Source organism: Sparus aurata, chromosome 7 (assembly GCF_900880675.1).
Source record: "Sparus aurata chromosome 7, fSpaAur1.1, whole genome shotgun sequence".
NCBI classification, from domain to species: domain Eukaryota; kingdom Metazoa; phylum Chordata; class Actinopteri; order Spariformes; family Sparidae; genus Sparus; species Sparus aurata.
Genome location: NC_044193.1, coordinates 34,052,863 through 34,068,805, shown reverse-complemented (window position 1 = coordinate 34,068,805; position 15,943 = coordinate 34,052,863). Strand labels below are relative to the sequence as shown.

The 15,943-nt window shown below is 40.3% G+C and overlaps 1 protein-coding gene across 5 annotated transcripts in view; it reads left to right on the top strand.

The window, feature by feature from the left end:
- Positions 1-15,943, top strand: part of atp2b3b (ATPase plasma membrane Ca2+ transporting 3b) — a 117,685-nt gene that overhangs the window by 80,211 nt on the left and 21,531 nt on the right. For all 5 annotated transcript variants that reach the window (XM_030423454.1, XM_030423452.1, XM_030423450.1 and 2 more), the window contains 3 exons: positions 1,046-1,257; positions 14,538-14,645; positions 14,930-15,112. In XM_030423454.1, the coding sequence (XP_030279314.1) occupies positions 1,046-1,257; positions 14,538-14,645; positions 14,930-15,112 (503 nt within the window). The remainder of the gene's footprint in view (positions 1-1,045; positions 1,258-14,537; positions 14,646-14,929; positions 15,113-15,943) is intronic.

Below are 15,943 nucleotides of genomic sequence, written 5' to 3'. Positions count from 1 at the left end.
TCGTAACCGCTGTACTATCATCACAAAACATACTAACCTTCCAGTATTTATACTATATAACATATCCCGCTGCCTGGGTAACTGGCTATTGGCTAATATGGCGAAAGTAGAGCCGCTATTGTTCTGCTTTATGTTGATGTAGCTACTGTAATGAAAAGCACGGGCGCTCGTGTATTGATTAACTGATATTTTATTCTAAAAGTCGTCAAAAAATAAAGGGAACCACCACATTTAACAGCCTGGAGGACAGAAGTAGATAAACCCGGTAGAAACGGTGCCCGCCCGTATGCGACGCTCCTTGAAGAACAGCGAACGCATCCGCAAAGAAGCAGGGATAATCTGATTGGTCAACAGTAGCCGGCCTTCTATTGGTTGATAGTGTTGATACACAAGAAAAATCCGTGAGCAGAGGAGAGATCCGAGAGCAGAACTTGACCTGTGAGCAGGTGTGTGTTCTGAGCGTGTGCACTTAGATCTGAGCGCGCAGAGGGCACATTTGAATGCGAGCGACATTTTTGTGTGCAAGAAGGAGAAATGTGAACACAGGCATGTGATTTTTGAATTCAAGCAGACATTTTGAAAGAAAGCAGAAGACATTTAAGTGCGAGGACAAAATGTGAGCATGAGGAGAAAAAATCTGAGCACGCGAAGGAGCTGTGTCACTGAAAAGGAATGAAATCATGCTCTCAAACTGAAAATCTATGCTCTTGATTAATGACCTGATTTAACTTTCATAACCGTGCCCATCTTTGAACTTGAATTTTGATTCAACTACACACCTGTAAAGTTTCATACCTACCTTGCGCAAGTGTGACAATATCACGCTCGTCCACAGGCGCAAATAGAAGGACCTGGCAAAGTACTCAAATGTGCTTCTGTGAAAGTTCCCGTTACAAAAGGTGTCTCCAGGATCACATTTTCCCATGATGACACACACGACTCAGAAATCCCCCAAAATGCCAGCTGACGCAGTTGCAGCTGTTAATACACAGCAGATAGTTTATCAGTGTTTCACACCTCATCTACTCCTTTCTTTACCTTCTAGGCGAGCGCATGTTTAACATCGACAGTGGCCGCAATGCACCGCTCCACTCCCCTCCCTCTGAGCACTACACCATCATATTTAACACCTTTGTCCTCATGCAACTTTTCAATGAGATCAACGCTCGCAAGATCCATGGAGAGAGAAATGTCTTTGACGGAATATTTGCCAACCCCATCTTCTGCTCTATCGTTCTGGGGACCTTTGCTGTGCAGGTAAGGTTAACCCATTTAATCTTTTTATTGTTCTCTATGTTTTGTTTTGTTGTTGTTCTTGTTAAGTGTCTTTGAGTATTCAAAAAAGTGCTATAGAAATACAATGTAATATTATTATAATGTTTTCTGTTTGTTTGTTTTTGTTTTGTTTTTTTAAATACAGGCTTTAGATTTTGTTTTATAGCTTGCCTCTTTATTTGATAGTGACAGTAAAGATATGTAGAGGAAAAGGAAAGACAGAACACGATTACATGCAACATAGGTCCCCGACTGAAATCAAACCGGAGACTTTGCGGTATCTTGTTATAAATTAGTTGTATTTAACTGAACCTGATGGAGCCTCTCTAATGCTCAGTTGTAGAATGTTAGGTTCAGACACTGGACCAGATTTCTTTAGGAGATGACTTCTATGTGCAATGACATGCTTCTGAAAAAGTCTGTTTGTAGTGTCTGTTCAAAAAACGTACTCTATCAGTGAAATTAACTTATAAATGTTTGTGTAGATACAAATGAGGTGCTTGTGCTTGTGGCAGAAAAGTAATGAAACCTGGACTTTCCTTTTGTAAATCACAAATCAAGTCAATAAATGTCTTGACTGACTGCTTTACTCACCAAAATGATCAAGGCATTCATTCATGCCCTACCATGGGATATCATTTAAGATTTAAGTTGGCTTATTTGGTTGGTTGGTTTATAGATTTTTGTATATAATATAGATAGTATACTCATTATAGAATAATAGTTAGAAAAGACACTATGGTTTACATTTTCATGAAGTGGAGAGATTTTGCCTGCCATTGTCTTTCACTGTATAACCCAATTTTCCCCCAAATACATGACTAGATTTAGGATTCCAATATAAGTACCCTCAGAAACACCGTTTGTCGAATGAACTCACAGTCAATACAGAAGACATTCACTGAGCTGGGATTGTAAGTTTACAAAAGCACAGAGAAGCAAACAAAGACAGAGTGAGAGATGGAGTGAGGGAGGAGGAATATTTTCCAAATCTTTTCAGTTCTCTGAAGAGAAATGAGAGAAGTCAGAGAGCTTGAGGGCGATGGTAATGATCAGGAGGCGGAGAGTGTCAGAGACAGTTGAGAGGAATTGGGAAACGACAAGATGACAGAGCTGTAGACTGGAGACAGCTTGACAGAGGTAAAAGAGAGAAAAAACAAGAAAGATAAATCTCTCTTCCCTGCACAAAGTAATGATTACTGTATATGATACAGTGTATCATACTCACAGTGAGATTTATGACCAGTGCAGTTTGGTGTCAAGATGGTAGTGTCACTCTGATGAGCCTTGTTCCTGTTGTAAATGATCATGTTGCATATAAAATTATGTCTACATCCTCTGGGGCAAGTAAGCCTATAGGAGCCTGGTATTCCAGGGATCCAAGTTTAAGGATGCAGTTGGATTGTGGTCTGCTTTTATTATACCCATTTATCATGTCCATTAACTTTATCCCATTTTAAGGCATTAAAGTTAACACCACATTATAAAACAACTTTTGCTGTATTACCTACATAACAGAGTACTGGTTAACACACTACATTTGTTACAAGTGAGTCTTGTGTACCCAAATGCAGAGATCAGAGACTGAGCTTGCAAGTTGAAAAGGTTTTATTTTCGTGGTACTGCTCAGGAGATAGACAGGTGCGGGGTCCAGACCGGCAGGCATGTAGGCAAGCATATGGGCTGGCTGGCAGACAGGAGCGCAGGAAGGCCGGCTGACAGGCAGGCAAGCAGTCAGGCAACAGGGTGGAGTGAAGCCGAGGTTTCTGTAAGGAGAGCCAGACAGGCGAGCATTAGTGCGGAAGCCAAAAAACACAGAACGTGTAGTTGTATAATAGGAGTTAGGTTAGGACACTATGATCACCGTTGGTTATGGAATAATCTGGCGCCAGAGCAGTGGGGAGACCGGGGTTAAGCAGTTGGCCGGTGATGAGGTGATGAAGCACAGGTGTGTAGCAACTTATAATGTAATAATGGCGAATAACGCAATAATGGCTAATAATGTAATAATTTCAATGTAAAAGTTCATAATGTAGTAATTGGCTCATAATGTAATAAAATCACAGACGCACAACGTAATAAGGGCTTTGCGCATAATGTATTAATGAAAAACGTATTACATTAAGAGCCTTATTGATATCGCCCATAATGTAATAACAGCTCATAATGTAATAATAACTCATATAGTGAGAAAAGTGTTGCATTATCGTAATTTTTACTTCTGCCATCCCTGCAGGGGTGGAAGGAAACGCTTTCACCTCTGTTTGTCTGTCAGCAAGATCACACATTTCTGCAAACATGGTGGAGCATCAGCCAACTTAGGTGCCATATACTGTACCTCCGCTCCCAATGAGTGGCAGGCCTCATAAAAAGGAAGATAAACCGAATTGTTTAACGCATCATCCTCCATAGGTCAAACCCACGGTATAAAGGCCACAACTGCACACACTAACAACTAGAATGCACTTATGGGCAGAGGTCTGTTTTTCTTTTGACTATGATTTGTACATAGGTGGCGCTACAGTAACCAACTCAAAAGCTGGCAGGATAAGAGGTTGGATTGGGGAAGAAGGAGGGGGACTGTAGTTCATGTAGTTTAAAAGAGCATTTTCTTTGCTACAATAACTAATAATAACTTCTGCAATAAAAATACATTTAAAATTGTTCTTTTCAAATAAGTAATTGAACACTCTTTCCTTCCATACAACCTGACGAAGGCCTTCCAGTCAAAATGGTGCCGTTTTTTATTGTTGGTCTTTAATGCCAATTTCATAAAGGCTTTTAAACATTATTTTCCTACTACTTACGTTAAAAACATGTTACAAGCAGCATAACTTTCCAACTTCTAGACTATCAATTGATACTAAAGTGTGTTAAGTATAGTCACAGTCATGGGGTGGCAATGTAATTATTAGCTTATAAGCTAAGAATAGCTTTACTTCTGGCGTTTTGCAACAAATTATTTTGTAAAGATTATCTTTCTGATCAAAATGTGTGACTTATGAAACATGTGTTTGCTATGGATCTTAATTTCTGCAATAATAAAAACCAAATTCTCCATTTTCTCAATTTATTCTCCAATTTCTATTGGCTTTTTGCACGCCTCTACTCAGAAATGTGATTCTGAAATGGGTCATTCGAAATTCAGTTAAACGCCTGAAATAAGGTCTATGGCTAACACAAGAGATTTTCACATTTTGTTCTACAACATAAAATATATCAGTTAATACCTCACCTTTGAAGATAAAAGCATTTACGTGTCTTTAAAATATGGCTAAATGAGACTACAGATATACAGATGTTGTGAGCATTAACGCTAATTATGCCAAACATAGACTCATCTTCTCACTACTTTGCGGACTTTAGTTGCAAACTAATCTAACTAACTTTCCAACTTCTAGACTGATCAATTGATACTAAAGTGTGTTAAGTATAGTCACACAGAGGTAAAATGATGATAACGCAACACTTTTCTCACTATAAGAGCTATTATTACATTATGAGCGGTATCAATAAGGCTCTTAATGTAATAAGTTATACCATTATTACATCATGCGCAAAACCCTTATTACGTCAGCCACAACCCGGCTGTCACAGCAGCATCGTGACAACATTGTCACAAAAAAAAAACATTCATGAATTTTGGTTCAGGCATTGAATTTATTATAGGTCATCAAATCTGCTGGATCACAAATATACATACAGTAATTCTAATATTACTTTTGGTCATTTTCACCTCAATTAGGTGCTTTTGGTAGCCATCCACAAGATTCTGGTAGTCCTCAGGATGAATTTTTAACCACTCCTCTTGACAGAATCAGTGAAGTTTAACTTAATTGTGATAGCTTCCTGGTAGGGCTTGTGTCTTTGGGAAGACCATTCCAAACCTCAATTCTAGCCTGATTTAAATATTCCTTTACAATTTTTGATATGTATGTGGAGTCATCGTCCTGATGTCAACTGCACCCAAGAGCCAATCTTCTGCTGATTTTCAGGTTTTCCTAAAGAATTTGGAGATAATCCTCCTTCATTATTCCATTGACTGTATTTAGAGCAGCAGATCCACCGACAGCACAACAGCCCCACTGCATAATACTACCAGCCTGCCTGACAGTAGCTTTGGTGTTTTTGGGGCTAAAGGCCTCACCTCCTCTCCTCAAAACATATTGCTGCTCATTCAAATCAAGTCAAATAAATGTTATTTATATAGCCCAAAATCATGATCACATTGCCTCAATGGGCTTTACAATCTGTATATCATCTGTCCTCATTATGGCCAATAAATAGCATTTTTGTTTCATCTGACCACAGAGTTTCTGAAAGCTTTTTCTTTGTCCATGTGATCAGCAGCCCTGTCTGGAGCAAAGGCTTCTTTCTTGTACGGCAGCCTCTCAGCTCATGTTGATGTAAAACACACTTGACTGTGGACACTGACAGCTGTCTTCCAGCTTCTAATTCACCGCAGACCTGCTTTTTGGTGGTTTTTGGTTGACTCTTGACATCCTGAACAGTTTTCTCTCAGTAGCAGGTGATAGTTTGTGTTTTCTGATGGTGGCAGTGACACAACTGTGCCATGCACTTTATACTTACAAACAGTTGTTTGTACAGTTGATCTTGGGACCTGTAACTGCTTTGAAATGGCTCCAAGTGATTTCCTGACTTGTTCAAATTAACAATGAGATCTTTCAGATCAATGCTGAGTTCCTTAATATTGTTTGGGGGCCCAGAAAAGTCACAAGCTGTTATCAACCATAATCACTCAGAAGAAGTTAAGAGGCCATGCTACACAGAACATTTGATTCACGCAACCTTCTATATTCACCAGAACTAATCTTTAAAGTTGCTGTATGTATATTTTGATTGAGCAAATTTGGTCACATTTTCAGAAGACGTATAATAAATTAATTGTTTATTCAAATTTCATGAATGTTTTCGTGACAAAGTAGTTTTTGTTCAGCTCATTCCGTTACAGAAACATGAGAGCTGTAGAAATCATTGGAACTGAAGAATTCATCATATTGTAAGTGTGATTCTTTGCAATTCTATAATCAGTATCAGAATCAGAATCAGTATTCCTCTATTGTCCCACAGACAGGGACATTTATTTACCACAGCAGCCAAAGGACAGAATATTACAAACAACAAGAGCAAAAAAAACAAAAAAAACAATAAACAATGTAATTAAAAAGGTATGAAATAGAATAGACTTGTATATACATGTAAACATGATATTGTACAAATTAACAGCAGTGATTTTCTATTTACAAATACAAATAATTAATATGGGTATTAAAAAAATTGACCAGAAAAGAGTTTTGTATAGTCATATGGTACAGTGCAGAGTGCAGATTGAGGTCTTTTGGTAGCAGTACTGGTTGTACAGTCTGACAGCAGCAGGAAGGAAGGATCTGTGATACCTCTCATTCACACACCTGAGGTGTATCAATCTATCGCTGAAGGAGCTGCCCAGTTCTGTGAAAGTGACCTGCAGGGGGTAGGACTCCTGCACCAGCAGTGATGACAGCTTATCCAACAACCTGCTCTCACATAACAATCTATCAACCTCCAGATTTAGGTTATAGGTTAAGCCATCCAGCAGTATATACAGTTATTAACCCTCTGAAGACGATGGACGTGCCGGTGGATCCAAATCACATGACCGATTTAAGATGACGTAGCAGCAAGATGCAGTCTTAATGAGTTTCTTTTACAACTGCCGTCAAAAGAGGGAATCAAACTGTATCCCAGTTTTTGTAAATTGTGTTGATAGGCCAAGTAAAAACAGACTTTCGATAAATAATTTACGCCATGCTTTTTCCTGAATATTGTCGTCACGTTTGGTGCGCGTTTGGTGCGGGAAGAAATGGTAAAAACGGGCTGTTCTGAGAGAAGTGCTCGCAAGCAGAAAGTGCTTGCAATTGGTTGCTGAGGAAAAGGAGATATTCAGCCTGCAGTGATTGTGGTGAAGAATAGACAGCATTAGTATTAGCTTTAGCGATAGCGATGGCAATTTTTGGGATCTGAGAGATTTGTGACATTTAATGTGTTTTGAGTGTATAGTTAGTGTGTAGTACTGTGTGTATTGTAGTGTGTTTAGTGTGTAGGTAGTCGTTTTTTTGTATTGTGTATCAAAACAATGAGGTGACTACTGAATGTGGAGCAGCCAGTGCAGCTCTTCTTTGTGCTGGAAGAAGCTGAGGGAGACACGGTGCCTGAGGCATTGCCTACATTTTAATGTAAATAGTTGTTTAGAACTTTGCACATTTCAAAAAGGTATGTACAAATTTAGTAAACAACAATTTTATGTTTGCATTCTAAGTTATAAAAATGGTTCGTTAAACATGTTTGTGGTTTTCACATTAAGAAATCTAACTTTTTCCTACTCAGACTTTATGTTTTTTGTGTGATTTTTGGTCCAATGTGTTAATACAGTATACTGTATAGTCACACAATGTGAGGTTGTGCTGACAAAAAATGACACCAAACAAGGCAAGGTATGTTTTTTAAGGTGAAATATAAAGGTAAAATCAAAAGTAGTGAAAAACTGCAAATTACACCCTGGACCCCAGAGAGTTAAAATTAGTTCATCCTTTAAGTGCTGCAGCCCTAAAGTTAAGAACACATTAATGCATCAATATTTATAATTTGAGAATATACTATATATATATTATTTTTAAATGGACCATTTGTTTATTCAGTTTGATCAGGCATGAAAATGAAGACTGTGTGCTTATTTAATGTCTATATGCACATGAAATCAGTCAATGGTGGTCTTTCTGTGCTCTCAGCGATGCACCCCAGTAGCTCAGTTGGTAGAGCGATCCATGAACAGACACCCTACAGAGGCCCAGGGTTCAAGCCTGACCCGTAGTCTCTTGCTGCATGTCATCACCCCGACACCTGTCATCAAGTGAAGCATTTCTCCCCCCATCACTGAGGCGCCAGAACAGAGGAGAGTCGTGACTTTGCTGAGCGACCTTTGTTTGCTCACGCTGGGGCATGTGGTCTGAGCAGTGTTTGCAGGTAGATGAGTGCAGTTCTCTTGATGGCCTTGAAGGCCATCACCATCGTCTTGAATCAGATGCTGGCCACAACAGGAAGCCAGTGGAGGTCCCAGAAGGAGGGGGGTCACATGGGAGAATTTGGGTAGATTGAAAACAAGGCGCGCTGCAGTGTTCTGGATACACTGCAACGGTTTTGTCGCAGAGGCTGGAAGTCTAGTCAAGAGCCTGTTGCAGTAGTCCAGGCGGGAGATGACCAGTGCTTGGATCAGAAATTGTGTTGCATCATTAGTGAGGAAAGACCGGATCCTGCGGATGTTGTAGAGGGAAAATCTGCAGGATCGGGCCCAAATAGGGATGTTGGGAGTGCAGGATAACTCGTCGTGGAGGACTAGGTTCCTTGCAGTTTGCGAGGCAATACTGTGATGTCCTCGACAGTGACTGGCAGATCCATGCAGGGGCAGTCTTTCCCTGGGATGAGGAGGAGTTCATTTTTATGAAGATTGAGCTTGAGGTGATGTGCAAAGAGAGGAACAGTTGGGTGTCGTCTGCATAACAGTAGTAAGAGAATCCAAGTGATGTGATTGCAGAGCCGAGTGATCTAGTGTATAGTCAAAACATAAGTAGTCCTAATACTGAGTCTTGAGGGACACCAGATTCCAGACTGAAGGGTTAGGACAAGAAGCCATTCCATGGGAATTGAAAGGTGCGATTTGTCATGTGCGAAGTGAACCAGGTTAGTGCAGAGTCAGCAATGCTAAGTTCAGCTAGAGTGGAGAGGAGGATTTGGTGGTTTACGGTGTCAAATGCAGTACACAGGTCGAGGAGAATGAGGACTGTAATACAGGACCTTGTGAAGACAAGGTGTAGTTGGTTCCTGGCTCGATGGGTGGGTTGAGAGGGGGAGAGTGTGAGGTCAAATGTGGGGAAGAAGTCAATGAATTCAGATGAGTGCAGCTTCTGGGTGGATGTTGAAATCACCCAGCACAACGAGTGGTGTGCCATCGTCAGGGGAGCACCTTAGGAGGGCATCAATGTCATTAAAGAGGTCATGGAGAGGACCGGAGGGCGATGGATCATCACTGTGTTGCGCTTGAACGAGAGGGTGACAGAAACAGCGTGGAATTCAAGTGCAGATCTGGGTAGGTGATCCAGGGGACGGACCTGGTAGGACCACATGGTTGTGATGAGGAGGCCAGTTCCTCCTCCTCAACTGGTTTTACTCGGGGAGTGAGAGAATGAGTAGGCAGTTGAGAGGGCAAGCGGATGGGCGGTGTTTTCTTTGGTGATCCAGGTCTCCGTAAGGGCCAGGAAGTGAAGAGTCTGCAGGGAGGCATAGACTGAAATGGTGTCTGCCTTCTTGACTGCAGTCTGGCAGTTCCATAGCCCCCCTAGTATGTCAAGTTCAGTACTGGTGGAGAATGTTGGGTAACAGAGATTGGCTTCATTACAGCCTCATGCAATGGGTCTCAGGTGAAATCTTTTCCGGTTTGATGTCCTTACTGGGATTGGGTCAGATTCATGGCTGCGATGGGTGGTGGACAGTGAGTTAATTCTTTGTTCGACAGTCTTCGTTTGACTGTCCTGACACTGCAGCTGATGCTGTAGTGACTAGTCCAATATGTGCTAAATTTACCTCATGCAGACTTAGCTCTGCCCTACAATCAAGCTTATTCACCACAGCTGAGTTGGCTCATAACTCACTGATCACCACTCAGCTTCAACAGTTTCACAAGAGTTTACACAAAAAGTATCTAGACAAGATTAAATATTTCAACTAACCCTCATCACACTATGCCGAAAAACTGGATCATACAATTTCTTTTCACTCACCAGAATCAGTTTCACAGCTTCTTTCCGCTAGACAAAATGTACATAAATAAAATGGTGGGGACTTACAGTTCATGAACTTCCTCTATTTTAAGTAATGGATGATAAATGTTCCTTGTAGTATATTACAGCAGTGTTGTACCTGAACACATTCAGTTAACGATCGTTCATGAACTCATTCATATTGTGGGCGAACGTGAACTGAACGTACTGTATTTTTCATCCTGATGAACGTTATTGTGAGTGCGTTCTTTCTGGCATTTATGAACGACGCTCTTTCACAGTTTTACTTAATTCAAGAGAGTGCCAGATTTCCATTGAGCCTTCCAGGTGAAAACCCAGCTAAAACATGCCGTAAACAGGCCTTAATATGTAACGGAAAAAACACCCAATCTGGCAACATCAGCCACCACAGAGTCGCAACGCCGCATGTGCATCAACATGCTAAGTATGGAGACAAAAACAAATGAAGGCAGCAGCACTACCTCAGACTCTGCCTCCACCATTAATACGGCATCTTCGTATGATTACTTAAAACAATTTTATGAAAAGGTCAGTGATGATCCAGGTGGGAAAAATCTGACCTTTTTGTGTAAACTTTGCCCGCCGGGTTTCAAGAAACAACTCCGTACATCAACGTCAACAGCAAACCTGAAACTGCACATTGTACTAAAGTGCCCGGTGATCCTTTCAAGGTATGTGCGAAAGGATGTGCCAAAAGACACTGCAACAGCGAGCCAAAACAGATCCTCTACCACCCAAATAGCATTACCGGCGTACAGTAGTGGCTCCGTTGTCAGCCACAGCTGGACAACCTGGTTTTGCAGTATATTGTTAGAGACCTGCAGTTTCAGTGTTAAAACTGATAAAATAATTGCTGTCTGTGGTTCTATATGGGCTGTGGCAATAATTTTGAAAAATAATAGCTCGCACTCGCAGCAACATATTGAAAAAAAAATAACTATGAACTAGTTCATTTTTGGAATTGCGACACCAAGACTCGGGATAGGGCAAGGCAATGTTCTTTACTTGGGGAATTCGGTTTGTTACACAGAAGTTCAGTCAGCGAGGCAAACACACCAGACAGGGAGCAGGCAGGCAAAGAAGTCGGTACACGGGCGATCATTCAGCGAGGGCAGACGAGTCAGGCAGGGATCATGCAGGCAGAGAGGTTGGTACACAGGTGATCAGTAAGCGAAGGTAGACAAATCCGACAAGGAGAAGGCAACGGCGAAGTCGTTAAATACACAAACACACTACCACCAGGTGAAACAGATCAGGGAGGAGACTGGCAATCAAGAAGTGGGTGAAACCAAACGAGCAGGAATGGGGGACAAGGAAAGAGGGGACGAGAGATAAACAGGCAAAGAACAACTAATGTCCAAATCGAGGCATAACATGTATAGGCAGTGTAGTAAGAGATTCTTGCTTCATGTATTATCAGCGCAGGCAGGTTTACACAGTTTGATCGTAGTTTAGAGAGGCGACTCTCGCTCTTGAGATTTGCCTGTGCTATTTGTGGCTATGGACGCATGCTGACAAAAAAGCGGGACAAAATTCTCTAGTTAATTCAACAACCCTGCAGCTGCCAGATGAGTGTGGGGGACTGGGAGACCTGTTGGGATGTCCATTAAATAAGAACAAAGAGATGCACTGTAATGCTAATAATGTGTTGGCCTCTGTCCCCTACCAAGAAATGGAGAGGATGTTTGTGAACACACGTTTATAACCTGATTGCAGCTCCTGCAGCCACTGTGTGACAAATTTCTGATGAATTACTAGAAAAAATTATAGAGTGCAATGGCAATAACTTCTGCTGAAAATGTATCACCTGTGCATAATAGGTCACATGTCTTGTAACCACCTGCACCCAGTGAAATATTCAAACCAAATACTTAAAATACTTTTTCGTCAGTACTGCATAGTATAGTATAGTATAGTATAGTATGGTGTGTGTATGTATGTATATATATATATATATATATATATATATATATATATATATATATATATATATATATATATATATATATAAACACTGGAGGTCACAATTAGAGAACAATTAGAGAACAATTAAATAATACTTTTTCAAACCAAATAATTAAAATATTGTTTTTCGTCAGTACTGCAAAGTATAGTATATATTTATATATATATATATATATATATATATATATATATATATATATATATATATATGTATATATATATATATATATATATATATATATATATATATATATATATATATATATATATATATATATCAACACTGGAGATCAAAATTAGAGAACAATTAAATAATACTTAGAGAATTACAGAACAGTTACCACTGTGTCAGAAGTGAAGATTTAAACAATGTTTTTTAAGGGCTATAGGATTCAAAAATTCATTGGAAGTGTAGAGGTGTAGTGTAGCCCTTGCTTTGAATAACTTAAGCACGTCTGCACCCACAGGACATCACTAGTTTCTCAAACTGCTCTGGTTTGATCTCGGTCCATTCTTCTTGCAGTCTCTTCCACAGTTCTGTAACTGTATTGGGTTTCTTTGCCATTACTTTGTCGCCAAGGATTTTCCAGAGATTCTCTATGGGGTTTAGATCTGGACTCTGGGCTGGCCATTTCATTGTTTCAATATTCTTAGCTTCAAGGAACTGCTTAACCCATTTTGCAGTGTGACAGGGGGCATTGTCTTGCATGAAAATTAGGGGCTGATTGGGAGACAATTGCATGACACTTCCTCCTCCAAATTTGACTGACTTCTTTACACACTTTGGGTTCAGTCTTTCCACAATTCGACGCCGAACATAATGGTTCCTATCAGACCCAAATAAATTGAACTTACTCTCATAACTGAAGTGCACTCTGGACCAGCTCTCCTCTGTCCACACAACATGCTCCTAAGCAAAGAAAAGTCTAGCCTTTTTATTCTTTCGGCTGATGAGAGGTTTAGTCACTGCTGAGTTGGCTTTCAGTCCAAATTGTCTTAAACGGCGAGACACTGTGTGCCGAGACAGATCCTTGCCCTGTTCAGCACTGAACTGGCGAGCAATTCCAGCTGCAGTGTTGAACCGATTCCCTATTGAGAGTCTTCACATAATTCTGTCGTCTTGTGCACTTGTTTTACGTGGACGACCAGCCTTTTTGGGGGACTTAGATTAACCTGTGTCCTGTAAGGTTTCAATATTCTTGAAATTACAGACTTGGAACGCCCAATCTCTCTTGCAATGGCTGAGGGGGTCATCCCTTCGGCCTTCATCTGGACAACCTGCTGTTGCAGGGTTTCAGTCACCTTAGAGCGGCCTGCCATCTTGCAAAGTAACTAGGAGAGCTTGTAAATAAATAGGGTGTGTCCAACAATTAAGTAAATTGTCACCAGGTGCCAGATTAACACCAATAACTGGAAGGTATCTGAAAGTGTTCTCTAATTTTGATCAGAGCTGTTCTGAAAATTTCTCAATAAGGTTTTTATATTATGCTTGAGAATATACTGCTATGAAATATGCTAAAAAATCTGCCCTTATATTCATGTTAAAATGAAAAAATTAGCAAATGTTTTTGTCATTGTTTTGTTTTGGGAAGGATTGCTTTTGACTTGTGTACATTTTCGAATAATTTCAGAGCATGTGAAAATTCCTAAAGTCAAAATGTATTGAAAAAGGACAGAGGTAATCATTTCCAAAATCCACAACATGTTTTACCTAATGAAATATTCTGCTTCTATCCATATTTGTTGGCCGTGGTCTAGCAGTAATCAGCATGTGAAATTAAATTTATATAACTCTAATTAAAATCAAGAAAACAGCTCTTGCACAATAATAATTTGTCCTAGTACCACTGCAGATAATTTTAGCTGCTTGGGCGAGTGCTGCACACGCAGTTTTTCTTTCCTGTTAAATCATTAATTCCCTATCATTAAAACTTTCATTTTCATGCAGTACCGTTGAAAACCAAAAGCTGTAGCATAATATTAATTGTGTTTGGGAATCACACTCACACACGTTGAATACTGTATGTCTATGAAACAGTAAGAACAGCTGACTTAATGCTGAAGTAATGCTTCATTATCTATCATCACTGCTACTCCTGATGGATAGATAAATCATTGCAACTGGTTTCCACACAAGGATCTAACGAGCAATACGATTCGGCCTTACACTCACTACGTCAACGCTCAGACATAACATTTCTGAATGTTTTCTGTTTGACTTTCATTAGATGCAGCAGTGATTACAGTCATAATGCCAACTTGTATATCCTACTTTGAATTGTGATGGACTAGAGGATAAATGTGTTTACTGTCCTTGTATTAGTTTTTTTTTTTTTTACAGTGTAACTTGTGGTTGATGCAGCAGCATGAGAGGAGCAGCTCTGGTTTTGCCATCAACACTGTGACACAATAATGATGTTCCTCCTTGTGTTTCTGCTGCAGATCGTGATTGTGCAGTGGGGAGGCAAGCCCTTCAGCTGTGCTCCTCTCAACGTAGAGCAGTGGCTCTGGTGTCTGTTTGTGGGAGTTGGAGAGCTGCTCTGGGGGCAGGTAAGCAGCTCTTCAGCCTGCTGAGTCAAACCACACTGAGCAGGTGTAGGCTGGCAGGCCTAGAGTTTTCTCTGAGGTGAAACTAAGGAAACATTTTCACACTGACTTAGATAAACCCTCTGATGTATTGTGTGCTGAGATTGACATTTGAAATAATCTGTTACTGTCCGGTCCATCATGCATGTAAAATGGTCAGAATAGCTCCCAGCTGCTCACCATAACACCACACTACTGTCTTCTGGTCAAATCACAATAACAATCAATATAACAAACCTGGCTTCCAGGTGATCGCCACGGTACCAACAGAGCGTCTGCCTTGCCTGAAGGAGGCAGGACTGGGCCTGGAGCCAGGGGAGGAAGAAGGGGAGGAGCTTGCAGAGGATGAGGAGGAGATCGACTGTGCTGAGAGAGAGCTGCGCCGCGGACAGATCCTCTGGTTCAGAGGCCTCAACCGCATCCAGACCCAGGTACCTTTTAACTGGACCAACAAACAAACCATATCCAAACTCTTTTCACAGGAACACACACATACACCGATATCCAGACCTCACAATGCCTCAAACAGAAGCATCTGATGTTTGTTTGAGGTGAAGTACAGATAAATGGGGAACGTGCCAAAAGTATGATGAATATAGGATACATGAAAACCAAAGACACTATTATGTATCACAAAAAACATGAATCTGAACATAAATGCCTGCATGGCTGCAGCTTTTTATTGAATGATTTTTGATAAAATACTTATTATTTTGGAGGACAAAACAATTTTCATTGTTCTGTAATTGTGCAGTAACACTAAATAAACTATAATGGCACTCAGTCAAGTGTATACCTCCGCCAAACCCCATTAATTCAATCAAGCCCAATCCATTATCAAATAATACATATTTGAATCTGCTAAATTGGGATCAAATTATATGACATTTTATACAGTGATAAACCCTAACCCATAACCCTAAGTGAACAAAAAAATTCTGGATCCCCTTAATCTGGATTCACACCAAAAGTAAGTGGGGTCTATTCTGGGCCAAGATGCATTTCTCCATCCAAGTTTGGTGGAAATTCATTTGGTACATTTTGTGTAATCCTGTTGACAAACCAACCTACAAACCAAAGACAGGCTTAAACATAACCTCCTTGGCGGAGGTAATAAACTGCCAGTCTTGTGACCTTAACACAATCACAAAAGAGATGTTTGGAAAGAAAGAAAGAAAGAAAGAAAGAAAGAAAGTTCTGCATTATTGACGCTTCCATTGTAGTTCAGTTTTAACACTGTATCTGATTTGTTCTTACTCCTC